The sequence below is a fragment of the Catharus ustulatus genome, chromosome 36 (assembly GCF_009819885.2).
Source record: "Catharus ustulatus isolate bCatUst1 chromosome 36, bCatUst1.pri.v2, whole genome shotgun sequence".
Taxonomy (NCBI): domain Eukaryota; kingdom Metazoa; phylum Chordata; class Aves; order Passeriformes; family Turdidae; genus Catharus; species Catharus ustulatus.
The window spans coordinates 688,818-716,625 of NC_046256.1; the positions used below are offsets into that span (position 1 = coordinate 688,818).

General features: G+C 42.7%; 2 protein-coding genes and 2 long non-coding RNA genes across 4 annotated transcripts; 2 read left to right on the forward strand and 2 right to left on the reverse strand.

The window, feature by feature from the left end:
• The first annotated feature begins 993 nt into the window (after positions 1-993).
• On the forward strand, positions 994-22,170 carry LOC117009774 (zinc finger protein 546-like). Its single transcript, XM_033084104.1, has 5 exons — positions 994-1,151; positions 5,082-6,607; positions 14,942-15,122; positions 18,144-19,866; positions 22,104-22,170. The coding sequence occupies exons 1-5, from the start codon at positions 1,076-1,078 to the stop codon at positions 22,168-22,170; spliced, it is 3,573 nt and encodes a 1,190-aa protein (XP_032939995.1). The 5' UTR covers positions 994-1,075.
• Positions 8,847-13,686, forward strand: LOC117009862. Its single transcript, XR_004420555.1, has 3 exons — positions 8,847-8,942; positions 11,841-11,925; positions 13,635-13,686. It is a non-coding gene; the product is annotated as an uncharacterized LOC117009862 (long non-coding RNA).
• IER3 (immediate early response 3) lies at positions 21,866-25,279 on the reverse strand. The gene is made up of 2 exons (XM_033084213.2): positions 25,046-25,279; positions 21,866-22,527 (listed from the first exon to the last, which is right to left on the reverse strand). The coding sequence occupies exons 1-2, from the start codon at positions 25,232-25,234 to the stop codon at positions 22,228-22,230; spliced, it is 489 nt and encodes a 162-aa protein (XP_032940104.1). The 5' UTR covers positions 25,235-25,279; the 3' UTR covers positions 21,866-22,227.
• Positions 25,280-26,354: 1,075 nt separating this feature from the next.
• On the reverse strand, positions 26,355-27,756 carry LOC117009858. The gene is made up of 2 exons (XR_004420548.1): positions 27,669-27,756; positions 26,355-26,441 (listed from the first exon to the last, which is right to left on the reverse strand). It is a non-coding gene; the product is annotated as an uncharacterized LOC117009858 (long non-coding RNA).
• Between the last annotated feature and the right edge of the window lie 52 nt (positions 27,757-27,808).

A 27,808-nucleotide genomic window follows, 5' to 3' on the forward strand; every position in this document is an offset into this window, starting at 1 on the left:
TTTAATTTGTGGAAAAATGGGATTTTTGGGGGCGTTAATTAATGGATAAATTGGATTTTTGGGGGGTTTAATTTGTGGAAAAATGGGAATTTGGGGGGGTTTAATTAGTGGATAAATTGGATTTTTGGGTGCTGTAATTTGTGGGAAAATGGGAATTTGGGGGGGTTTAATTAGTGGATAAATTGGATTTTTGGGTGCTGTAATTTGTAGGAAAATTGGATTTTTGGGGTGTTTAATTAATGCATAAAATGGATTTTTAGATGTTTTAATTAATGGAAAAAATGGGATTTTTGGGGGGGTTAATTAATTGATAAATTGGATTTTTGGGTGGTTTAATTAATGGATAAATTGGATTTTTGGATGTTTTAATTTGTGGAAAAATGGGATTTTTAATGTTTTAATTTGTGGAAAAATGGGAATTTTGGGGGGTTTAATTAATGGATAAATTGGATTTTTGGGTGTTTTAATTTGTGGAAAAATGGGAATTTTGAGGTGCTTTAATTTCTGGAAAAATTGAATTTTTAGATGCTTTAATTAATGGAAAAAATGGAATTTTAGGCACTTTAATTAATGAAAAAATGGGCATTTTTTATGTTTTAATTGATGGATAAATTGGATTTTTGGATACTTTAATTAATGGAAAAAGTTGGATTTTTGGGTGCTTTAATTAATAAAAAAATGGGAATTTTTGTGTCCTTTAATTCCTAGATTTTTAGGGTCTGGAATTTCAGGACTGGAATTTTTTAGGGCCAGGAATTTTTTTGGGATTGGAATTTTTAGGGCCAGGAATTTTTTTTGGGATTGGAATTTTTTTGGGATTTTTATTTTTCCTTTTGGGATTTTTATTTATTTTTCCTTTGGGGATTTTTATTTTTCCTTTGGGGATTTTTATTTTTCCTTTTGGGATTTTTATTTTTCCTTTGGGGATTTTAATTTATTTTTACTTTTGGGATTTTTATTTATTTTTCCTTTTGGGATTTTTATTTGTTTTTCCTTTTGGGATTTTTAATTTTCCTTTTGGGATTTTTATTTATTTTTCCTTTTTTTGGGATTTTCCAGGATCCCGGCGCCGGCGATGGATCCGTGGGGGGAGGAGGAGCCAGAGGTGATTTTTGGGGATGAGGAGGAGGAAAATCCCAACGGGATCCAGGGTAAGTTTGGGGAAAGGGGGGAAATCCCAAAAATTCCCAAAATCCCATAAATCCCAAAAAATCCCATAAATCCCATAAATAAATCCCAAAAAATCCCATAAATCCCATAAATAAATTCCATTAATAAATCCCATAAATCCCATAAATAATTTCCATAAATCCCCAAAATCCCATAAATAAATCCCATAAATCCTATAAACCAATCCCATAAATCTCATAAATAAATCCCATTAATAAATCTCATAAATCCCAAAAATCCCATAAATAAATTCCATAAATAAATCCCATAAAGCCCCAAAATTCCATAAATAAATTCCATAAATCCATAAACCCCCAAAATCCCATAATTAAATCTCATATATCAATCCCAGAAATCCCATCAATAAATTCCATAAATCAATCCCATAAATCCCAAAAATCCCATAAATAAATCCCATAAATCCCATAAAGCAATCCCATAAATCTCATAAATAAATCCCATAAATAAATCCCAAAAATCCCATAAATAAATTCCATAGAAAATCCCACAAATCCCAAAAAATCCCGTAAATAAATCCCAAAAAGCCCATTAAAAAATTCTATTAATAAATCCCATAAATCCCATAAATTAAACCCATAAATAAATCCCAAAAAATTCCATAAACCAATCCCATAAATCCCATAAACCAATCCCATAAATCTCATAAATAAATTGCATTAATAAATCCCATAAATCCCAAAAATCTCATAAATAAATCTCATAAATCCCATAAATAAATCTCATAAATCAATCCCAAAAATCCCATAAATAAATCCCATAAATCCCATAAATGAAAACCATAAATAAATCCCAAAAATCCCATAAATAATTTCCAATAATAAATTCCATAAATCCCAAAAATCCCAAAATTAAATCCTATAAATCTCGTAAACTGATCCCATAAATTCCATAAATAAATCCCATAAATCCCAGAAGTCCCATAAATCCCATAAATAAATTCTATTAATAAATCCTGTAAATGCCAAAGATCCCATAAATAAATCCCAAAAATCCCATAAACCAATCAGATGAATCTCATAAATAAATCCCATAAATAAATCCCATAAATCCCCAAAATTCCATAAATAAATCTCATAAATCCCATAAATAAATCTCATAAATCAATCCCAAAAATCCCATAAATCCATCCCATAAATCTCATAAATAAATCCCTTCAATCAATCCCATCAATCATTCCCATAAATCCCAAAAATCCCATAAATAATTTCCATTAGTAAACCCCATAATTTAATCTCATAACTAAATCCCAAAATATCATAAATCAAATCACAAAACCCATAAATGAAACCCATAAATAAATCCCAAAAATCACATAAATCAATCCCTATAATAAACCCCATAAATCCCAAAAAATCCCATCAATAAATCTCATCAATCCCATTAATAAATCCCATCAATAAATCCCAAAAATCCTATAAATAAATCCCATAAATAAATACAATAAATAAATCCCATTAATAAATCTCATAATTTAATCTCATAAATTAGTCCCAAAAATCCTATAAATCAGTCCCATAAATCCAATAAATCAGTCTCATAAATAAAAACCAAAAATCAATCCCATAAATCCCATCAATAAATCCCCAAAAATCCCATCAATCAATCTCCTCAATCAATCCTATGAATAAATCCCATAAATAAATCCCATGATCCCATAATTTTCCCAAATGGGAAAAAATCCACAAAAAATGGGAAAAAAATCCACAAAAAATGGGGAAAAAATCCACAAAAAATGGGGAAAAATATCCACAAAAGTGGAGAAAATTCCACAAAAAATGGGGGGAAAAAAATCCCTAAAAAATGAGGGAAAAAATCCACAAAAAATGGAAAAAATCCACAAAAATTGGGAAAAAAATCCACAAAAATGGGAGGAAAAAAATCCATTAAAAAATGGGGGGAAATCCACAAAAAATGAGAGAAAATTCCATTAAAAATGGGCAAAATTCCACCAAAAAATGGGGAAAAAAATCCACAAAAAATGGGAGAGAAATGCAGAAGAAAAGGGGAAAAAAATCCACAAAAAAAAGAGGAAAATTCCATTAAAAATGGGTAAAATTCCACCAAAAAATGGGGGAAAATCCACAAAAAATGAGAGAAAATTCTATTAAAAATGGGCAAAAATCCACCAAAAAAATGCGGGAAAAGCTACAAAAAATGGAGGGGAAATGCATAAAAAAGGAAAAAAACAATCCACAAAAAATGGGGAAAAAATCCACGAAAAACAGAGGAAAATCCCATTAAAAATGGGTAAAATTTCACTAAAAATGGGGGGGAAAATCCATTAAAAATGTGGGAAAATCCACAAAAAATGAGGGAAAAAATCCATTAAAAATGGGGGGGAAATCCACAAAAAATGGGGGAAAGCCACAAAAAATGGGGAAAATTCCACCAAAAAATGGGTGAGAATATCCATTAAAAATGGGGGGGAAATCCACAAAAAATGGGGGGGAAAATCCATTAAAAATGGGGGAAAATCCCTAAAAGATGAGGGGAAAAAACCCCATTAAAAATATGGAAAATCCCTAGAAAAAAAGGGAAGAAAATCCACAAAAAAATGGGGGAAAGTCCACAAAAAATTAGAGAAAATTCCGTTAAAAATGGGCAAAATTCCACAAAAAAATGGGGAAAAAATCCACAAAAAATGGGGGAAAAAGCTACAAAAAATGGAGGGGAAATGCATAAAAAAGGAAAAAAAATCCACAAAAAATGGGGGAAAATCCACAAAAAACGGAGGAAAATTCCATTAAAAATGGCTAAAGTTCCATAAAAAATAGGGAGACAATTCCTTAAAATATGAGGAGAAAAAAAACATTAAAAATATGGAAAATCTCCGAAAAAGAAAGGGAAAAAAATCCACCAAAAAATGGGGAAAAATCTACAAAAACAGACGAAAATTCCATTAAAAATGGGTAAAAATTCACCAAAAATGGGGGGGAAATCCACAGAAAATGAGGAAAATTCCACAAAAAATGAGGAAAAAAATCCATTGAAAATGGGGGGGAATCCACAAAAAGGTGGGAAAATGCACAAAAAAGGGGGGAAAAAATCCACAAAAAATGGGGGCAATTCCCTAAAAAATGAGGGAAAAAAACCCATTAAAACCATGGAAAATCCCTGAAAAAAAAAGGGGAAAAAAATCCACCAAAAAATGGGGGGGAATCCACAAAAAAATAGAGAAAATTCCATTAAAAATGGGTAAAAATTCACAAAAAAATGGGGAAAAAATCCACAAAAAATGGGGGAAAAAGCTACAAAAAATGGAGGGGAAATGCATAAAAAAGGAAAAAAACAATCCACAAAAAATGGGGAAAAAATCCACAAACAACAGAGGAAAATCCCATTAAAAATGGGTAAAATTTCACCAAAAAATGGGGGGGAAAATCCATTAAAAATGTGGGAAAATCCACAAAAAATGGGGGGGAAATCCACAAAAAATGGGGAAAAAATCCACAAAAAATGAGGGAAAAATCCATTAAAAATGGGGGAAAATCCACCAAAAATGGGGGAAAATGCACTAAAAAGGGGGGAAAAATCCACAAAAAATGGGGAAAAATCCCTAAAAAATGAGAGGAAAAAACCATTAAAAATACAGAAAATCCCTAGAAAAAAAGGGTAGAAAATCCACAAAAAATTAGAGAAAATTCCACTAAAAATGGATAAAATTCCACCAAAAAATGGGAAAAAAATCCACAAAAAAATGGGGGGAAAAACACAAAAAATGGGGGGAAATGCACAAAAAAAGGGGAGGAAAAATCCACAAAAAATGGGGGAAAATCCCCAAAAAATTGGTAAAATATCACCAAAAAATAGGGAAAAAAAATTTTTAAAAATGGGGGAAAGTCACCAAAAACGTGAAAACCCCTGAAAATTCCTCATTTTTTCCACCCAAGGATTCCCAACCTCCAACCCGACCCCCTCTGGAATCGTGGAATTGGATCCCGACCCCCTCTTCCCCAACCCCGAGCGCGAAACTCTCCGCTGGACCGTGGTCCAACAGATCGACCCGGGAACGTCGGGAAAAACCGGCAAAAAAAACCCGAAAAACCCCAAATCTCCGAATTTCTCCAACTTCAAGAGCATCATCGTCCTCCAAAAAAGCTACGAGTGCTCCGAGTGCGGGAAAAGCTTCAGCTGCAGCTCCCATTTCTCCAAACACCGCCGGACGCACACGGGAGAAAAACCGTTCCGGTGTCGCCATTGCGGCAAAACCTTCAACGTCTCTTCCAACCTTTACCGGCACCAACGCGGCCACGGCGACGCCGATTCGGAAAAGCAAGCGCGGGGTCTTCCCTATCGATGCGATGAGTGCGGGAAGAGTTTCCGTCGCAACAAGGAGTTGGCGACGCACCGGCGCTCGCACACCGGGAATTTGCCGTTCCAGTGCGGCGATTGCGGGAAGAGTTTTTCCTGGAGTTCCCATTGGCTCCGGCATCAACGGATTCACACCGGCGAGAAACCCTACGAGTGCCCGGAGTGCGGGAAGAGTTTTTCCAGGAGTTCTCATCTTTACCGGCACCAGCGCGGCCACGCCGGCGGTCGCTCGTACATCTGCACCTACTGCGGGCGGAGTTTCGGCAGCATCCTCCATTTCGAGCGGCACCAAGGGACGCACACCGGCGTCCGGCCCTACAAGTGCTCGTTGTGCCGGAAGAGTTTCGGCGACGCGCCGGCGTTGGTGAAGCACCAACGGATTCATCTCGGCGAGGGCCCATTCCGCTGCGAGGAGTGCGGGAAAGGTTTCGGCGCCCGCTCGCAGTACGCGCGGCACCGCCGGAGTTTTCACGGAGGGTCCGGCGCGGAGAAGCCGTACCGGTGCGGGGATTGCGGGAAGAGTTTTTCCTGGAGCTCCCACTGGGAGAGGCACCAAAGGATTCACACCGGAGAGAAACCCTACGAGTGTCCGGAGTGCGGGAAGAGCTTCGGGAGGACATCGCACCTCTACCGGCACCAGCGGACGCACGCCGGCGGTCGGCCCCACGTCTGCGGTGAGTGCGGGAAGAGTTTTAATTCCACGCTGCACTTCCAGAAGCATCAGCAGGCGCACGGAGCCGGGGCGGGGAAAAGTTGCGGGGAGTGTGGGAAATCCTTCGCCGATCCGTCGGCGTTGGCCAAGCATCAACGGGTTCATGAGGAGTCCCAAAAAATTGGGAAATCCGTTGTTGAGTCACAAAAAAATGGGAAATCCGTTGTTGAATCCCAAAAAAATGGGAAATCTGTTGTTGAATCCCAAAAAATCTTCCCCGAGTGCGGGGAATCCTTCGCGGATCCGTCGGCGTTGGCCAAGCATCAACGGGTTCATGAGGAATCGCAAAAAAGTGGGAGATCCTCAGTTGAGTCACAAAAAAATGGGAAATCTTCAGTTGAATCTCCAAAGAATGGGAAATCCATTGTTGAGTCCCAAAAAATTGGGAAATCCGTTGTTGAGTCCCAAAAAAATGGGAAATCTTTGGTTGAGTCCCAAAAAATTGGGAAATCCTCCGTTGAGTCCCAAAAAAATGGGAAATCTTTGGTTGAGTCCCAAAAAATTGGGAAATCCTCCGTTGAGTCCCAAAAAATTGGGAAATCTGTTGTTGAGTCCCAAAAAAATGGGAAATCCTCAGAAGAATCCCCAAAGAATGGGAAATCCTCCACTGAGTCCCAAAAAATTGGGAAATCCTCGGTTGAGTCCTCCAAAAACGGGAAATCTTCAGTTGAGTCTCAAAAAATTGGGAAATATTCAGTTGAGTCCCAAAAAATTGGGAAATCTTCAGTTGAGTCCCCAAAGAAAGGGAAATCCATTGTTGAGTCCCTAAAAAATGGGAAATCTTCAGTTGAGTCGCAAAAAATTGGGAAATCCTTCGTCAATTCGTCACCGTTGGCCAAACATCAACGGATCCACGAGGAATCGCGAAAAAACAGGAAATCCTCCGTTGAATCCCAAAAAAATGGAAGATCCTCCATTGAATCCCAAAAATCCTTCATTGAATCCCAAATATCCATCGTTGAACACCCAAAAAATGGGGAATGCTCCACTGAATCTCCAAAAAATGGGAATTCCTCCGTTGAATCCCAAAAATCCGTCGCGGAATCCCAAAAAAATGAGAGATCCTCCGTTGAACCCCCCAAAAATGGGAAATCCTTTGTTGAATCCCAAAAATCCATCATGGAATCCCAAAAAAATTGGAATTCCTCCATTGAATCCCAAAAATCCAAGGAAATGCCGGAGGGTTGAAAGAAAATTCCGGAATTTTTTTTTTTCCCGGCGTTCCCGGCCGTAGTTTTGGGTAGGGTAGAGTAGGAAAAGTAGGGTAGAGATGGAAAAAAAAATAATAAAAATAAAAATAAAATGGAATTTCAGGTTTTGGTTTTTTTCCTCTGGAAAAAAAATTTTCCTTGGGGGAATTAAAAAATGGAGTTGGAGAAAATCCTGGAAATTTTGGTGGAATTTTTTTTTTTTTGAGGTTGGAAAAGCCGGAATTCCGTAATTTATTGTATTTATTCAGCTGGAAAATCCCGAAATCTGGAATTAAATAAAAAATAAAAATGAGGATTTGATCCCAATTTTTTTTTTTTTTTCCCGGATGGAAAAAGTTGGGGTGGGAATTCCGGGGATTTTCCTGGGGGTTTTTTGGGATTTTTGGAATTTTCTTCTTTGTTTGTAATGTGAATAAAAAATAGATTTAGTGAGGAATTGCTGGAATTATTTTGTGGAATGATGGGGGGAAAAAATGGGAATAATTCTTGGAAAAATTGGGAATTTTGGGGAATTTTTGTGGTGAATTTTGGGGCAAATCCTTTGGAGGTTCTTTGGAATTTTTTTGGTGTTTTGGGAATTTTTGGGGGGACAAATCTTTGGGAATTCTTTGGGCATTTGGGAATTTTTTTGGCAAATCTTCGGGGGATTTTTGGGGTAAATCCTTGGGAATTTTGAGGGCAAATTCTTGGGAAATCTTTCAATATTTGGGAATTTTGGGGGGAAAATCCTTGGGAATTTTGGGGGCAAATCTTTGGGAATTTTTGGGTACAAATCTCTGGGAGTTCTTCGAACATTTGGGGAATTTATTTTTGTCTTTTTTTTGCAAACCTTCGAGATTTTTTTGGGGAGGGCATTTGAGGAATTTTTTGGGGGGGCAAATCCTTGGGAATCTTTTGGGGGAATTTTGGGGGGAAAATCTCTGGGAGTTCTTTGGACATTGAGGAAATTTTATTTTATTTTATATTTTATTTTATTTTTTCATTCTAATGTATTCTATTTTATTTTATATTTTATTTTATTTTATTTTATTTTATTTTATTTTATTTTATTTTATTCTATTCTATTCTATTCTATTCTATTCTATTTTATATTTTATTTTATTTTATTTTATTCTATTTTATTTTATTTATCTCTTAACAAACCTTTGCGAGTTTTTTTGGGGGCATTTTTTGAATTTTTTTGTAAATCCTTGGGAATCCTTTGAGCATCCCGGGAATTTCTGGGCGATTCCTCGGGAAGTTTTTGGAGGAGGAGGGGGAGGGGGAGGAGGAGGAGGAGGAGGAGGAAGAAGAAGAGGGGGAGGGAGAGGGATGAGGAGGAGGGGGAGGAGGAGGAGGAAGAGGAAGAGGGGGAGGGGGAGAGGGGGGAGGGAGAAGGAAGAGGAGGAGGAGGAGGGGATGGGGATGGGGGAGGGGGAGGAGGAGGAGGAGGGGGAGGGGAGGAAGCTCCACTGTATCCGGGTCACGCCGGGAGCCGCCTCCAGCGGCACCGGGACCGGGATCGGGACCGGGAAAGGGTCGGGATCGGGAATTGAACCGGGATGGGATCGGGATTGGGATTGGGGCGGGATCGGGATGGGGAGTGGGGTCGGGATGAGGATCGGGATCGGGATTTGAACCGGGATGGGGATCGGGATCGGGAAAGGGTCGGGATTGGGATTTGAACCGGGATCGGGATGGGGATCGGGGCGGGATCGGGATCAGGTCGGGATTGGGATCGGGATGGGGATGGGGTCGGGATTTGAACTGGGATCAGGAACGCGGTCGGGACCGGGAAAGGGTCGGGACCAGGATCGGGTTTGGGATCGGAGCGGGATCGGGACTGGGGCAGGACCGGGATAGAGAAAGGGTCAGGACTGGGATTTGAACCGGGATCGGGAACAGGATCAGGACCAGGAAAGGGTCGGGATTGGGATTTGAACCGGGATGGGAATTGAGGCGGGATCGGGATAAGGATTGGGATTGTGGCGGGACTGGGATCGGGATCGGGATCGGGAAAGGGTTGGGATTGGGATCGGGGTCGGGAAGTGGTCGGGATTGGGATCGGGATTTGAACCGGGATCGGGAAAGGGTCGGGATCGGGATCGGGATTGGGAAAGGGTCAGGATCAGGATTGGGATGAGGATTGGGATCGGGATTTGAACCGGGATTGGGATCAGCTCAGGATCGGGATGGGATCGGGAAAGGGTTGGGATCAGGATCAGGATTTGAACTGGGATCGGGATTGGGGCAGGATCGGGATCAGGTCGGGATCGGGATGGGGATGGAGTCGGGATCAGGATTGGGATCAGGTTGGGATCGGGAACAGGATCGGGATCAGGATAGGGATCGGGATTTGAACTGGGATTGGGAAAGGGTCAGGATCAGGATCGGGATGAGGATTGGGATCGGGATTTGAACCGGGATCGGGACCGGGATTGGGATCGGGGCGGGATCGAGGTCAGGATCGGGATTTGAACTGGGATTGGGATGGGGGTTGGGGCAGGACCGGGATAGAGAAAGGGTCAGGATCGGGATTTGAACCGGGATTGGGATCGGGAGTAGGATCAGGACCGGGAGCGGGATCAGGACCAGGCCGGGATTGGGATCGGGATCGAGATTTGAACCAGGATCGGGAACAGGAGTGGGAGCAGGAAAGAGTCGGGATTGGGATTTGAGCTGGGATCGGGACCGGGACTGGGAAAGGGTCGGGATCAGATCGGGATTGGGGTAGGATTGGGATTGGGACCAGGAAAGGGTCAGGATCAGGATCAGGACCAGGATCAGGAATTGGGATCATGTCAGGATTGGGTCAGGATTGGGAATTGGGATTGGGACTGGGATCGGGATCATGTCAGGAAAGGGTTGGGATCAGGATCGGGAATTGGGATTGGGATTGGGTTGGGACCGGGATTGGGATTTGAACTGGGATCGGGAAAGGGTCAGGATCAGGATGAGAATCGAGACTGGCATCGGAATCGGTTTGGGGTCAGGAAAGAGTTGGGATCGGGATCAGGATCGGGATTGAGGTCAGGGTTGGGATCGGGATCAGGGTGGGAGTGGGATCGGAATCATGTTAGAATCGGGATCGGGATTGGGATCGGGTCAGAGTCAGGTTTGGGATTGGGTCGGGATTGGGTCAGAGTCAGGATCGGGATTTGAACCAGGATCAGGAAAGGGTTTGGATCGGGACCAAGACAGGGACTGGGAAAGGATCTGGATCAGGTCAGGGCTGGGATCGGTGCGGGGTCGGGATTGGGATTGGGACCAGGAAAGGATCGGGATTGTGAATTGGGATTTGAACCAGGATCAGGACTGGGAAAGGGTCGGGATCGGGATTGGGATTGGGACCAGGAAAGGATCGGGATTGTGAATTGGGATTTGAACCAGGATCAGGACTGGGAAAGGGTCGGGATCGGGATTGGGATTGGGAAAGGGTTGGGATTGGGATTGGGTTGGGATCAGGATTGGGATTTGAACTGAGTCAGAAGTGGGATTGGAATCGAGATCAGGTCAGGATCGGGAATTGGGACTGGGTCAGGAGCGGGATCGGGATTGGGATCAGAGTCGCAATCAGGTCGGGATTGAGATTTGGACCCGGAGTGGGATCAGGACTGAGATTGGGATCAGGATTTGAACTGGAATTGGGTCAGGATTGGGATTGGGATTTGAACCAGGTCAGGATCGGGATTGGGATTTGGATCTGGATCAGGATTTGAACTGGGATTGGGATTGGGATCTGCCCAGGGAGACCCCAAAACCAGGGGGGACCTCGCCCAGATCCCCCCTCCCCCAGCCCAAAATGATCCCAAAATTCCCCAAATCCTTCCTGAAATTCCCTTTAAATCCACCCTAAAATTCCACCCAAATCCAGCCCTAATTATCCCAAAATTATCCCAAATCCATCCCAAAATTCACCCCAAATCCACCTCAAATTATCCTGAAATGATCCCAAAATTGCCCCCAAATCCTTCCTGAAATTCCCTCAAATCCAGCTCAAATTACCCCAAAATTCCCCTGAAAATCATCCCAAAATCATCAAAAAATTCCACCTAAATCCACCCCCAAATTCCACCTAAATCCACCACAAAATTCCCTCAAATCTATCCCAAAATTATCCCAAAATTCTTTCCCAATTTTTCCCCTAATCATCCAAAAATTCCTCCCAAATTTTCCCCCAAACCCATCCCAAAATTCCCCCCAAATTATCCCAAAAGTATCCCAAAATTCCCCCCAAATCCATCCCAAAATCCTCCAAATCCACTCCAAAATATTCCCAATATTCCCCCCAAATTACCCCAAAATTCCCCCAAATTTTCCCCAAAATTCCCCCAAATTTTCCCCAAAATTCCCCCAAATTGACCCCAAATTCCCCCCAAAAAATTGGGATTTTTTTGGGATCCTAACAGGGATTTTTGGGATTTTTTTCCTTGCAGGTTCGGATTTGGGAAATTTTTTTTGGAGGGGGAATCCCCCAAAAATTTGGGATGCAGGAGAATTATGAGAACGTCATTTCCTTGGGTAAGGAGACACCAAAATTTTGGGAATTGTTGGGAATTTTTGGGGGAATTTTTTGGGGAATTTTTGGGAATTTTTTTGAATTTTTGGGAATTTTTGGAAATTTTTTTGGGGAATTCCAACCTGAAAATTTAGGGGAAAAAAAAGGAATTTTTATGGGAATTTTGGGATTTTTTTGGGGTGTCCTAACAGCAAAATTTTAGAATTTTTTTAGATTTTATTTTTAAAATTTTGATTTTTCCCCAAGGCACAAATTTGGGATTTTTTTTTTAATTTTTTGGAATTTCCAGAACAAAATTTGAGGGAATTTTCTCTTTTTTTTTTTGCAATTTTCTGGGCAAAATTTGTGGAATTTTGGGAATTTTCAGGACCCAAATTTTGAGGAATTTTGGGATTTTTTTCTGACAATTCCCAAAACACAAATTTGAGGGAATTTTCTCAATTTTTGGGGAATTTTCTGGGCAAAATTTGTGGAATTTTGGGAATTTTCAGGACCCAAATTTTGAGCAATTTTGGGATTTTTTCTGACAATTCCCAAGAGACAAATTTGAGGAAATTTTCTCAATTTGTGGGAATTCCCAGAGCAAAATTTGAGGGAATTTTCTTCTTTTTTTGGGGAATTTTCTGGGAAAAGATGTAGAATTTTGGGAGTTTTCAGAACCCAATTTTGAGGATTTTTGGATTATTTGAGGGAATTTTCCCTTTTTTTTTTTAATTCTCAGAGGAAAATTTGTGGAATTTTGGGAATTTTCAGGACCCAAATTTTGAGGAATTTTGGGATTTTTTTTGGACAATTCCCAAGAAACAAATTTGAGGGAATTTTCTTTTTTTTTTTGGGAATTCTCTGCACAAAATTTGAGGGAATTTCCTCTTTTTTTGGGCAATTTTCTGGGAAAAAATTGTGGAATTTTGGGAATTTTCAGTACACAAATTTTGAGGAATTTTGGGATTTTTTCCTGACAATTCCTAAAACACAAATTTGAGGAAATTTTCCCATTTTTTGAGAATTCTCTGCACAAAATTTGTAGAATTTTGGGACTTTTCAGGACCCAAATTTTGAGGAATTTTGGGATTTTTTTCTGACAATTCCCAAAACACAAATTTGAGGGAATTTTCTCTCTTTTTTTTGGAATTTTCTGGGAAAAATTCGTTGAATTTTGGGAATTTTCAGGACACAAATTTTGAGGATTTTTTGGAATTTTCAGGACCCAAATTTTGAGGAATGTTGGGATTTTTTCTGACAATTCCCAAAACACAAATTTGAAGAAATTTTCTCAATTTTTGGGAATTCCCAGGGCAAAATTTGAGGAAATTTTCTCATTTTTTGGGAATTCTCTGCACAAAAATTGTGGAATTTTGGGAATTTTCAGGACACAAATTTTGAGGATTTTTTGGAATTTTCAGGACCCAAATTTTGAGGAATTTGGGATTTTTTCTGACAATTCCCAAAACACAAATTTGAGGAAATTTTCTCAATTTTTGGGAATTCCCAGGGCAAAATTAAAGAGAATTTCCCAATTTTTTACAAATCCCCAATGCAAAAATTTTAAATTTTTTTAATTTTACCACCTCAATTTCCCCGGAACATTTTTCCCCTCACTAAAATTCACCCAAAATCTCAGAATTTCCACCCAAAACCGAGCCCAGGGTGGAAAAATGAGGTGAGGAAATTCCAAATTTTCCCAAAATTTCCATTTTTTTTCCCCCAAAAGCCGAGGAAATCGCTATCAGTTGGCCCCGGATCACCGCGTTCGCCGAATCCCACCGGAGACGGGGGCTGGTGTCGGGTGAGTGGAGAAAAATCCGGAAAAAATTTGGGATAAATTTCCTAAATTTTGGTTAAAACTTCAATTTTTGATTTTTTTGGGGGGAATTTTGGGTGGATTTAGTTGGATTTTTGGGGGGAATTTAAAAAAAAATGGATTTTTTAAGGGTTTTTTTGGGTTGAAAAATGGTAAAATTGAAATTTTTGGGGTGTTTGGAATTTTGGGAATTCAGGAGGGATTTGGGGGGATTTTCATTAATTTTTTGGGGTGGGAATTTAAAAAAAAAAAGGATTTTTAAGGATTCTTTAAATCTTTGTTTTTCCCCATTCCCCTCATTTTATCCCCATTTCATTCCCTTTTTTTTCCATTTAATCCCCATATTTTCCCCTTTTTTTTCCCCATTTTTTCCCATTTTTTCCCTTTTTTTTTCATTTTTCCCCCCATTTTATCTCAATTTTTTCCCCATTTTATCCCCATTTTATCTCCATTTTATTCCCATTTTATTTCCATTTTATCCTCATTTTATCTCAATTTTTTCCCCATTTTATCCCCATTTTATCTTCATTTTTTTCCCCATTTTTTCCCCATTTTATCCCCATTTTATCCCCATTTTATCCCCATTTTTCCCCATTTTATCCCAATTTTTTCCCTTTCTTTCCCCATTTTTTCCCCATTTTCCTCCATTTTATTCCCATTTAATCCCCATTTCTTTCCCTTTTTTTCCCCATCTTATCCCCATTTTTTTCTCTTTTTTCTTTCAATTTTTCCCATTTTATCTGCATTTTATTCCCATTTTTCCCAATCTTCTCCCGATTTTTTCCTCTCTTTTATTTTATTTTTTTCTATTTTATCCCCATTTCCCCCCTCTTTATTTTTCAATTTTTTTCCCATTTTATCCCCATTTTATTTCCATTTTTTCCCATTTTTTCCCATTTTTTCCCCATTTTATCCCAATTTTTTCCCTTTTTTTTCCCATTTTTTCCCATTTTTCCCCATTTTTCCCCCTTTTTTCTTTCAATTTTTTCCCTATTTTATCCCCATTTTTTTCCCATTTTATCCCAATTTTTTCTCTTCATTTATTTTCATTTTTTTCCCATTTTATCCCCATTTTTTCTCTTTTTTCCTTCATTTTTCCCCATTTTATCCCCATTTTTCCCATTTTTTTCCCATTTTATCCCCATTTTTTTCCCATCTCCCCCTCCCCAGCCCCCTCCCCCGACGGTTCCCCTCCCCACCCCTCCCCCCCTCCCGCCCCCGCCCCTCCCCCTCCCCAGGGCGATGGGGGAGGGGCGGATCCCGACCTCCGCCGCCAGCTGGGGCTGATCCTGCAGACGGCCGGGAGGAGCCAGGTGGAAAAAATGCTCCGGGAATTGGTCAGGGAGCAGGGCCAGGCCGGAAAACGCCGGAACCGCAGGAGAACGGCCAAAGATGGCGGTGAGTTTTGGTGTTTTTCCAAAAAAAATCCTAAAAAAAATGGTGGTGGAAGACTCAAAAATGAGGGTTTTTGGATTTTTTTCTAAAAAATTTCCCCCCAAAATGGTGGTGAAACCATCAAAAATGAATTTTTTGGGGTTTTTTGGGAATGGCCAAAGATGGCGGTGAGTTTCCAAAAAAAATCCCAAAAAAAATGGTGGTGGAAGACCCAAAAATGAGGTTTTTTGGGGTTTTTTGCTAAAAAATTTCCCAAAAAACAATGGTAGAAGACCCAAAAATGAATTTTTTGGGAATAGCCAAAGATGGCGGTGAGTTTCCAAAAAAAATCCCAAAAAAAAATGGTGGTGGAAGACTCAAAAATGAGAGTTTTGGGAATGGTCAAAGATGGCGGTGAGTTTCCAAAAAAAATCCCCAAAAAACGGTGGTGGATGACTCAAAAATGCATTTTTTGGGTTTTTTCCAAAAAAAATGGTGGTGGAAGACTCAAAAATGAGTTTTTTGGGGTTTTTCCCAAAAAAAATGGTGGTGGAAGACCCAAAAATTAATTTTTTGGGAATGGTCAAAGATGGCGGTGAGTTTTGGAGTTTTTCCAAAAAAAATCCCCAAAAAATGGTGGTGGAAGACTCAAAAATGAAATTTTTTGGGTTTTTTTCCCCAAAAAATGGTGGTGGAAGACTCAAAAATGAATTTTTTGGGTTTTTTTCCCCAAAAAATGGTGGTGGAAGACCCAAAAATGATTTTTTTTGTGTTTTTTTCCAAAAAACATGGTGGTGGAACCATCAAATATGAGTTTTTTTTGGTTTTATTGAGAATGGTCAAAGATGGCGGTGAGTTTTAGGGTTTTTCCAAAAAAAATCCTAAAAAAAATGGTGATGGAAGACTCAAAAATGAGGGTTTTTGGATTTTTTTCTAAAATATTTCCCCCAAAAATGGTGGTGGAACCATTAAAAATGAATCTTTTTGGGTTTTTTGGGAATGGCCAAAGATGGCGGTGAGTTTCCAAAAACAATCCCAAAAAAAATGGTGGTGGAAGACTCAACAATGAGGTTTTTGGGTTTTTCCCAAAAAAAACGGTGGTGGAAGACCCAAAAATGAAGTTTTTTGGGTTTTTTCCCAAAAAAAAATGGTGGAGGAAGACCCAAAAATGAGTTTTTTGGGAATGGCCAAAGATGGGGGTGAGTTTCCAAAAAAAATCCCCAAAAAATGGTGGTGGAAGACTCAAAAATGAAATTTTTTGGGTTTTTTTCCCCAAAAAATGGTGGTGGAAGACCCAAAAATGTACTTTTTTAGAATTTTGGGGTTTTTCCTAAAAAATTCCCCAAAAAACGTCGATGGAGGAACCGAAAACAAATTTTTTTTTTTTTTGGAAGGAATTTTTGGGGATTTTTTTTGGGAATTTTGGGATCGATGGATCCATGGCCAAGGTCAACAGTCAATGGCCATGGTCCATGGTCAACATCAACCCAATTTATGGAATTCCATGAATTAATTTGGGGTGGGATTGGAATTTTGAGGTCAATGGATCCATGGCCAAGGTCAATGGTCAACATCAACCCAGTTTATGGAATTCCATGAAAAAAATTGGTTTGGGATTGGAATTTTGGGGTCAATGGATCCATGGCCAAGGTCAATAGTCAACGTCGACCCAATTTATGGAATTCCATGGAAAAATTTGGGGTGGGGTTGGAATTTCGGGGTTGACAGATCCATGGCCAAGGTCAATGGTCAACGTTGACCGAATCCATGGAATTCTACCAAAAAATTTGGATTGGGATTGGAATTTTGGGGTCAATGGATCCATGGCCAAGGTCAGTCATCAATGTTGACCAAATTTATGGAATTCCATGGAAAAATTTGGGTTGGGATTGGAATTTTAGGATCAATGGATCCGTGGTCAAAGTCAAGGGTCAATGGCCATGGTCAATGGTCAACGTTGACTGAATCCATGGAATTCCATGGAAAAATTTGGGGTGGGGTTGGAATTTTGGGATCAATAGATCCATGGCCAAGGTCAGTCATCAATGTTGACCAAATTTATGGAATTCCATGAAAAAAATTGGGTTGGGATTGGAATTTTGGGGTTGACCAGGACATGGTCAAGGTCAATGGTCAACGTTGACTGAATCCATGGAATTTTACCAAAAAATTTGGATTGGGATTGGAATTTTGAGGTCAATGGATCCATGGCCAAGGTCAGTCATCAATGTTGACCAAATCTATGGAATTCCATGGAAAAATTTGGGTTGGGATTGGAATTTTAGGATCAATGGATCCATGACCAAAGTCAAGGGTCAATGGCCAAGGTCAATGGTCAACGTTGACTGAATCCATGGAATTCCATGGAAAAATTTGGGGTGGGGTTGGAATTTTGGGATCAATGGATCCATGGCCAAGGTCAGTCATCAATGTTGACCAAATTTATGGAATTCCATGAAAAAAATTGGGTTGGGATTGGAATTTTGGGGTTGACCAGGACATGGCCAAGGTCAACGGTCAACATTGACCCAATCCATGGAATTCCACCAAAAATTTTGGGGTGGGATTGGAATTTTGGGGTCAGTGGATCCCTGGCCAAGGTCAGTCATCAACGTTGACCCAATCCATGGAATTCTACCCAAAAATTTTGGAGTGGGGTTGGAATTTTGGAGTCAATGGATCCATGGCCAAAGTCAATGATCAACGTTGACCCAATCCATGGACTTCCATGGAAAAATTTGGGTTGGGATTGGAATTTTAGTGTTGATCAGGACATGGCCAAGGTCAACGGTCAACGTTGACCCAATCCATGGAATTCCATGGAAAAATTTGGGATGGGATTGGAATTTTGGGGTAAATTGATCCATGGCCAAGGTCAATGGTCAACATTGACCAAATTTATGGAATTCCATGGAAAAAATTGGGTTGGGATTGGAATTTTGGGGTTGACAGATCCATGGCCAAGGTCAATGGTCAACGTTGACCCAATCAATGGAATCCTGGAAGAGTTTTGTTTGGAATTCACTTTTTCCCATCCCACCGCAGGCGCCGGCGCCGGGAGCGGCCCCGAGGACGACCCAACCCCTCCCAACACCCAAGAACCGCCCCCGGCTCAACCCCAAACCGCTCCTGACCCTCCGGCGACCGCCAAGAACCGAAAAACCACCGGGAGCTGCTCGGAGTGCGGCAAAAACCCGACCAAACCCCGGCGCTGCGCCGAGTGCGGCCGGCGCTGCCGGCAACCGGAACGCGCCGCGGCGGAGAAACCGCACCGCTGCGGCGACTGCGGCAAAGGCTTCAGCCGCGGCTCCAACCTGGCGCAGCACCGGCGCATCCACACCGGGGAGAGGCCGCACCGCTGCGGCGATTGCGGCAAAGGCTTCATCCAACGCTCCGACCTGGAGCGGCACCGGCGCGTCCACACCGGCGAGCGGCCGTACCCATGCGGCGACTGCGGCAAACGCTTCAGCGTCAGCTCCCACCTGGACCGGCACCGCCGCACCCACGCCGGCGGGCCGGGACCGCCGGAACAACCGCGCGGCAAAGCCAAGGCGGCGCTGGCGGCGGTGGAGGCGGCACCGCATCGGTGCGGGGATTGCGGGAAAAGCTTCGGGCAGCGCTCGGCGCTGGCGAAACACCGCAAGACTCACAGCGGGGAGCGGCCGCACCGCTGCGGCGACTGCGGCAAGAGCTTCAGCCGCGGCTCCAACCTCACCCAGCACCGGCGCATCCACACCGGCGAGCGGCCGTTCGCCTGCGGCGACTGCGGCAAAGGGTTCATCCAACGCTCCGACCTGGAGCGGCACCAGCGCGTCCACACCGGCGAGCGGCCGTACTCCTGCGCCGAGTGCGGCAAGAGTTTCAGCGTCAGCTCCCACCTGGACCGGCACCGGAAAATCCACGCGGCCGAACGCGCGTCCTACCGGTGCCCGGAGCACCTGGCCGGGTTTTTGGCGGCGCACCGGCACGGGAGGTTGTTCCAGTGCGGGCAGTGCGGGCGGTGTTTCGGTCAAGGCGCGGCGTTGCTGAAGCACCAACGCGCTCACGGCGGCGCGGCCACGGCGGCGGCGGCGGCGGCGGCGTCGCCGAAATGCCTGGACTGCGGGAAGAGCCGGGGGTTGTGCCAGGATTGCGGGCGGGAGGCGGAGGCGGCGCCAGAGAAGCCGTACAAGTGCCAGGAGTGCGGGAAAAGCTTCGGGCAGCGCTCGGCGCTGGTCAAACACCGGCGCATCCACACCGGCGAGAAACCCTACAAGTGCCCCGAGTGCTCCAAAGGCTTCATCCAAAAATCCGACCTCACCATCCACCGCCGGATGCACACCGGCGAGAAACCCTACGCCTGCCGCGAGTGCGGCAAGTGCTTCAGCGTCTCCTCCAACCTCTTGACGCACCAGCGGACGCACCTCGGCGAGAAACCCTTCCAGTGCGCCGAGTGCGGCAAGAGCTTCATCCAGCGCTCCGAGCTCACCATCCACCGGCGCGTGCACACCGGCGAGAAGCCCTACAAGTGCCAGGAGTGCGGGAAATGCTTCAGCCGCAGCTCCCACCTCAACCGGCACCGGCGCACCCACGCCGGCGACAAGGCCGCTCGCGGCGCCGGTCAGGCCTCGGCGGCGGCGGTGGCATCCTCGGCGTTGGCGCCCGGAGGTTTGGCCTTCCCGGCGTTCCCGGGGTCGTCGGCGGTGCCGGCGGCGTTGGAGCTGCCCTGGGCGTTGGCGTTGCCGGGTCGGGCGTTCCCGGGTTTTCCGGCGGGGTCGGTGGGTAATTAGTGAGGGGTGTTGATTGGTTAGGGTTGGGTTTGTTTGGTGATGGAGTGGGGAGGTGAGGAATTCCCAGCATTCCGTGGTTCCGGTGAGTTCCCGGCGTTCCCAGTGCTCCCAGTGCCCAACTGGGATTGGCCAACCCAAAACCCAACATTTGGTTGGTCCTGTTCCATTTTTGCAGCTAATTAATGATCTCTAATTAATTAGGGATGGATTCATTCATTAATTAAGTGGGAAGATGAGGGATTCCCATCATTCCATGGTTCCGGTGAGTTCCCAGCATTGCCAGTGCTCCCAGTGCTCAACTGGGATTGGCCAACCCAAAACCCAACGTTTGGTTGGTCTCCATTTGTTCTCATTCCAATTTATTGCCCAATTAACAATCTCTAATTAATTAGGGATGGATTCATTCATTAATTAAGTTGGGAGACGAGGGATTCCCAGCATTCCGTGGTTCCGGTGAGTTCCCAGTGCTCCCAGGGCTCCCAGTGCCCAACTGGGATTGGCCAACCCAAAACCCAATGTTGAGTTTGGTCTCCATTTGTTCCCATTCAAATTTAGTGGCTAATTAACAATCTGTAATTAATTAGGGATGGATTCATTCATTAATTAAGTTGGGAGATGAGGAATTCCCATCATTCCATGGTTCCGGTGAGTTCCCAGTGCTCCCAGTGCTCCCAGTGCTCAACTGGGATTGGCCAACCCAAAACCCAACATTGGTTTGGTATCCATTTGTTCCAATTCAAATTTGGTGACTAATTAACAATCTCTAATTAATTAGGGATGGATTCATTCATTAATTAAGTGGGGAGATGAGGAATTCCCATCATTCCATGGTTCCGGTGAGTTCCCAGTGCTCCCAGTGCTCCCAGTGCCCAACTGGGATTGGCCAACCCAAAACCAAACCTTGGTCCCGTTCAATTTTTGTTGCTCATTAACGATCTCTAATTAATTAGGGGATGATTAATTGGCTAATTAATGACAGGCTGGGGAATTCCTGCTCATTGCTGGGCTCCTCCCAGTGCTCCCAGTGCCCAACTGGGATTGGCCAAACCCAACACTGGGGGCGCTTCCCAACGCGCGGATTCCAAAATTTCGGGAGAAAATCGCAAATATTTGGGATAAAAACCCAAAAATTTGGGATAAAAACCTAAAAATTTGGGAAAAAAACCCCAAAATTTGGGAAAAAACTCCCAAAAATTGGGGGAAAAAAAACCAAAAATTGGGGAAATAATCTGAAAATTTGGGGGAAAAAAATTAAAATTCTATGAAAAAAGGCCTGAAAATTGTGGGAAAAATTCTTCAAAATTTGGGAAAAGCCTTGGAATTTGGGGGAAAAATCCTCAAAGTTTGGGGAAAAATCCTCAAAATTTGGGGAAAAATAAAAATTTAGAGGAAAAAAAATGGAATTTGGGAAAAAAATTCCCAAATTTGGGTCCTGAATGCAAATGTGAGTTTGAGAGGAAGGATTGGATTTTATTTTGGTTTTTATTATCAATTTTATTTTCAATTTTATTTTGGATTTTCTGGCGGTTTTTAACTTTTTTTTTTTTTTTAGGAAATAATGTAAATTTTTTTTTTTTAGTTTTTTGTTACTTTTGTGACTTTGTATTTTCAATAAAAATCCGTAAATAAAAAAAAATAAAATAAAAATATTTGTGTTGAAAATGCCAAAAATTTGGGATTTTTATTCCTTTATTTTACTCCAAAATTATTTATTTACCCCAAAATAATACTGGGAGTTACTGGGGATACTGGGATTTTACTGGGATGGGACTGGGATGATTCCCAGTGCTCCCAGTACAAACCAGTGCTCCCAGTTCACCCTCCAGACCACGGGAAATTGGGAAAGGAATCATCCGGAGACAATTAATTAAATTAATTAATTAATAAATATTTAATCAATAAATTATAACAAATAAATAAACAAATGCTCACAAACAGCAAATAAATAATTAAATATAAATAAATATAAATAAATAATAAATAAGTAATAAATAAATAATAAATAATTCAAACCTCGTTAATTAAACCTCATTAACGAGGCCCATCCTGACCACGCCCCCTTTCCCAGTGCTCCCAGTTCCCGACTGGGACTGGTCCCACCATTAACCAGTCAACCTTGGGGGCTAATTAATGAGTTGCTCATTAATTAACCAGCTAATTAAGGGGTAATTAATGAGCTAATTAATTAGGGAATGGGAACAACCCCCCCTCAATTCATGGTTCCTCCCCTTTCCAGTCCTCCCAGTTCCAAACTGGGCTCGTTCGACGTCGCCGCCTTCTCCCGGCTCTTCCGCCGTAATTAACGGCCTTGTTAATTAACGACCTCGTTAATTAACCCAGGAGGATTCTGGGATTGTCCCTCAGCGCGTCCTGGCGCCTCCAGCTGGTGACAAAGGGGGTGACACCCACAGGAAAGCGGGACAGGCGCCACCCGCGGTTCCGTTGGCGTTCCAGGCCGGAATTTGGGGTTCCTCCAGAACTGGGATTGTCCTCGTTGTCAAATTTGTCCCCAGAGTTGTCCCCAAGTCCGTTCTGGTCCCCAAACCGGCGGCGCCGTCGTCTCCCGGCGCGTTGTAGATTTGGGTGCCCACCACGGCCAGCAGGAGGAGCAGGAGGCGTTTGGCGGCGCTGGGTTCTTCGGAGGGGAGGGGGCGGCGCACCTGGAAGGATTAAAAAAATTAATTAAAAATGGGGAGGGGTCAGGGATTTGTTGGGATTTTGGGAATTTCTGGAATTTTCCAGGTGGGGGAAATTTTCTGAGGTGGGATTAGATGAGGGGTGAGGGGATCCCATCCAAGGGGTGACCAGGGCGGATCCTGCTTAGCTTCCAAAAGGGGTCGGGGAATTAATCACAATTTGGGGTAAATAATTCACATTTTGGGGTAAATAATTCTCATCCTGGGATAAAATTCCCTCCCTTTTTTGGGTAAATAAATCTTTTTTTTTGGGAAAAAAATTCCTTTTTTGGGGAAAAAATGCCCCTTTTAGGTCAGGTTGGGGATCCCATCCAAGGGGTGACCGGGGCGGATCCTGCTTAGCTTCAAAAAGGGGTTGGGGAGTTAACTCTGCTTAGAAAAATAATTCACATTTTGGGGTAAGTAATTCCCATCCTGGGATAAAATTATCACTGTTTTTTGAGAAATAAATCCATTATTTGAGGAAAAAAATTCCTTTTTGGGGTAAATATTTTCCTAATTTAGTCAGGGATCCCATCCAAGGGGTGACCGGGGCGGACCCTGCTTAGCTTCCAAAAAGGGGTAGGGGACTTAACCCTGCCTGGGGAAATAATTCACATTTTGGGGTAAATAATTCACATTTTAGGGTGAATAATTCACTCTTTTCTTGAGAAATAAATCCATTTTTTGGGGAGAAAAAATTCCTTTTTGGGATAAATATTTTCCTAATCAATCAGGGATCCCATCCAAGGGGTGACCGGGGTGGATCCTGCTTAGCTTCCAAAAAGGGTTGGGGGAGTTAACCCAGCCTGGGGAAATAATTCACATTTTGGGGTAAATAATTTCCTCTCTGGGATAAAATTCCTTCTGTTTTTGGGTAAATAAATGCCAATTAGGGAATTTTTGGGGGAGAAAAAGTCACTTTTTGGGGTAAATATTTTCCTATTTAAGTCGGGGATCCCATCCAAGGGGTGACCGGGGTGGATCCTGCTTAGCTTCCAAAAAGGGGTTGGGGAATTAAGTCTGCTTAGAAAAATAATTCATATTTTGGGGTAAATAATTCACACTTCAGGATAAAATTCCTTCTTTTTTTGGTAAATAAATCCTGGTTTTGGGGAGAAAAAGTCACTTTTTGGGGTAAATACTTTCCTAATCAAGTCAGGGATCCCATCCAAGGGGTGACTGGGGTGGATCCTGCTTAGCTTCCAAAAAGGGTTGGGGGAGTTAACCCTGCCTGGGGAAATAATTCACATTTTGGGGTAAATAATTCACATTTTAGGGTGAATAATTCACTCTTTTCTTGAGAAATAAATCCATTTTTTGGGGAGAAAAAATTCCTTTTTGGGATAAATATTTTCCTAATCAAGTCAGGGATCCCATCCAAGGGGCGACCCTGGCAGACCCTGCTTAGCTTCCAAAAAATAATTCACATTTTGGGGTAAATAATTCCCATTTTGGTGATAAAATTCCTTTTTTTTTGGACAAATAAATCCCAGCCTGGAGCGAATAACTCAGCGGGGAGGGCCCCAAATCCCGGCCAGGAAAATCTGAGTCAGAGCTGAGGGGGTGGAAATGACTCAGTCCCCCCTCCATCAACTCCAGGAAATGAGAACATTTTGGGATTCCCGGCGGGGAATTCCAGGAATTTGGGATTTGGGAGGGGGTTTGGGGGGGTTTAGGACAAATTTAGAGAAGTTTAGGGCAAGTTTGAGAGGATTTAAGACAAATTAGGGCAAATTTAGGGCAAGTTTGGGGGGATTTAGGGCGAGTTTGGGGGGGTTTAGGGCAAATTTAGGGTGAGTTTGGGGGGATTTAGGGCGAGTTTAGGGGGATTTAGGACAAATCTGGGCAAATTTAGGGTGAGTTTGGGGTATTTAGGGCGAGTTTAGGGGGATTTAGGACAAATCTGGGCAAATTTAGGGTGAGTTTGGGGGATTTAGGGCGAGTTTAGGGGGGTTTAGGACAAATTTCAGAAGCTTAGTACGAGTTTGGGGGGTTTAGAACAAATTTGGAGAAGTTTAGGGCAAGTTTTTTAGGATTTAGGGCGAGTTAGGGGGAGTTTAGGACAAATTTGGGCAAATTTAGGGTGAGTTTGGGGGGTTTAGGACAAATTTGGGGAATTTTAGGGCGAGTTTGGGAAATTTAGGGCGAATTTAGGGGGATTTGGGGCAGTTCAGGAGGAATTTGGGGAAGTTTAGGACAAATTTGGGGAAGTTCAGAACAAATCTAAGCAAGTTTAGGGCGAGCTTGGGAAGTTCAGGAAGAATTTGGGGAAGTTTAGGGAGGTTCAAGGCCATTTGGAGAGAGTTTGGAGCAAATTTTGGTTGAATTTTAGAAATTTGGGGCAACTTTTAAAAGTTTGGGGTGAATTTTCCCGAGTTCAGGGGGGTTTAGCGGAGACTCCCGGGGACTTTTAGGGACACGAATGACACGGGGTGACCGAAAAACTCCAAATTTGAGGTTAAAAAACGCAAAAAAACCCCCAAAAATCCAAAATACTCACAGCGGGCGGATAAAGAACGCGGCGATGCCGAGGTCGCCGAGGCCTGGAGGGACCTCGGGGCGCAGGGGGGGGTTCGAAGGTGAAGTGACGAGGTGGGGACGGTGCCACCCCTTTGGGGACACCCTCGGGATGTCCCCAACATCGGCCCGGACACGTGGCGGTGGCGGCGACAGCGGCCACCATGGACATGGCGACAGGAAATGGCGGGATTCGAACCCGCGGCCTCGGGGTTATAAAATGAGGTACAAGGCCACGCCCACGGAAGGATTTGATTGGTTGAGAGGGGAAAGGAGGCGTGGTTTAACGAGAGACCACGCCTATGGATGGATTTGATTGGTTGAAGGAAAAGGGGCGTGGTTTGAGGGGAAATTCCCGAGTTTTGCGTCATTCCCGTAAAAAACGGGGGAAAATTTGGGGGAATTTTTTGGGAAAAAACGGGAATTTTTGTGGGGAAAAAATGGGGGAATTTTGAAGGGGAAATTTGGGATTTTTAGAAAAAACTGGGAATTTTTTTGGGGAAAAGGAGAATTTTCTGCGGGGGAAAAAAGGGAATTTTTGGGTAAGGAAAGAGTGGATTTTGTAGAAAAAATGGGAATTTTTTCGGGGAAAAAAGGGAATTTTTTTGGGGGGGAAGAGGGAATTTTGGGGGAAAACTGAGAATTTTTGGGGAAGAAAAGAAGGAATTTTTGGGACGGTGGCACTTTCAGGACAGGGTGGGATTCGAACCCGAGGCCTCGGGGTTATGAAATGAGGGCGAGGCCACGCCCACAGAGGGATTTGATTGGTGGAGAATGGAGGGGCGTGGTTTGACCAGAGGCCACGCCCATGGATTGATTTGATTGGTGGGAAATAAAATGGGCGTGGCTTGAAGAGAGGCCACGCCCATTAATGGATTTGATTGGTGGAAATAGAAGGGGCGTGGCTTAAAGGTAATGCCACGCCTGCAGAGGTATTTGATTGGTGGAGAGAGAAAAGGGGGCGTGGTTTGGGGAAATCCCCGAATTTTGCGTCATTCCCGTAAAAAAAATGGGGGAAAAAAAGGGAATTTTTGGGGAAAAAAAGGGGGAATTTTTGGGGAAAACCGGGAAATTTTGAAGGGGAAATTTGGGGAATTTCAGGGAAAAATTTGAGAATTTTGGGGGGAAAAATGGGAATTTTTGAGGGGAAAATGGGAATTTTTGGGGAAAAAAATGGGAATTTTTGGGGTAGGAAAAAGGGAATTTTCGGGAAAAAAAAAGGGAATTTTTTGGGGGAAAAATTTCCCACCCCCCCTCCCAGTAATCCCAGTTTAAGAAAGAAATAAATTCAATTTTATTTCAATTAAAATCTTTATTAGAGTTTAATTAAAGGAGAGAAACGAGGAAATTTTAATTAAATTCAAGATGGGAAATCGACCCTGGAAATGAAAAATAAAATAAAATAAAATAAAAATTTTAAAAAGCAAAAAAACCTTAAAATTTCTATCCCAAAATTCCCAAATTTTTCCCCAATTTTTTTCCCAAAATTCCCATTTTTTCCCCAAATTTTTCCCCAAAATTCCCTTTTTTTTCCCAAAATCCCAAATTTTTCCCCAAATTTTCCTGTGGGGTTCCATTCCCGGGCTCATTCCCGTTGGAATTTCGGGAATTTCCCAAATTTTGAGGATTTGGCCCCAAATTTTTTTTTTCTGCCTCCGGTTCTTACGTGGGGGGGGCCACGAGAGACCCGCACGCCTTTGTGGGAGGGGAAAAATTCCCAAAAAAATCCCAAAATTCCCAAAAAATATTACCAGCATTTAAAAAAAATATAATAAATTCCCAGAATAAAAAAAAAACCCCAAAATTCCCCCACAAATCCCAAAATTCCCCCCAAAAATTCCCAAATTTCTCCCCAAAATTTTCCCAGAATTACCCCCAAATTTCCCAGAATTCCCAAAAAACCTCCAAAAAATCCCAAAATTCCCCCCCAAAATTTCCAGAATTCCTCCCCCCAAATTTCCCAGAATTCCCAAAAAATTTCCCAAAATTCCCAGAAAATCCTGGAATTTTCCCTCCCAAAAATCCCAAAATTTCCCAAAAAAATCCTGAAATTCCCCCAAAATATCCCGGAATTCCCTCAAAAAAAATCCCAAAATTCCCCCTCAAAAATTCCTGGAATTCTTAAAAAAATCCCCCAAAAAATCCTGAAATTCCCCCCAAAAAATCCCCCAAATTCCCAAAAAATCCTGGAATTTTCCCCCCCAAAAATCCCAAAATTTCCCCAAAAAAATCCCAAAATTCCCCCCAAAAATCTCAGAATTCCCAAAAAAATTCCCAGAATTAAAAAAAAAAAGTCCCAGAAAAATAAAATAAAATTTTTTTAAAAAGTCCCTCAAAAATTCCCAAATTTTTCTCCCCAATCCCAAGGATTTTTTTCCCCAAAATTCAGGACTTTTACCTCTAAAAATTCCAGGATTTTTCCCCCCAAAAAATCCAGAATTTTCCCGCCAAAATCCCAGGAATTTTCCGCCAAATTCCAGGATTTTCCCCATTAAATTTCAAAAATTTCCCGCCAATTTCCAGTAATTTTCCCGTCAATTTCCAGGAAATTTCCCGCCAATTTCCCGGATTTTTCCCGCCAATTTCCAGGATTTTTCTCTCCTTACCTGGGCTCTGATCCGGGAGCTTCGGCCACAGGAATCTGGAACTTTCTATAGGGGAACTGGGATTTTCCATAGGGGATTTTCTATAGGGGAACTGGGATTTTCCATAGGGGAACTGGGATTTTCTACAGGGGAACTGGGAT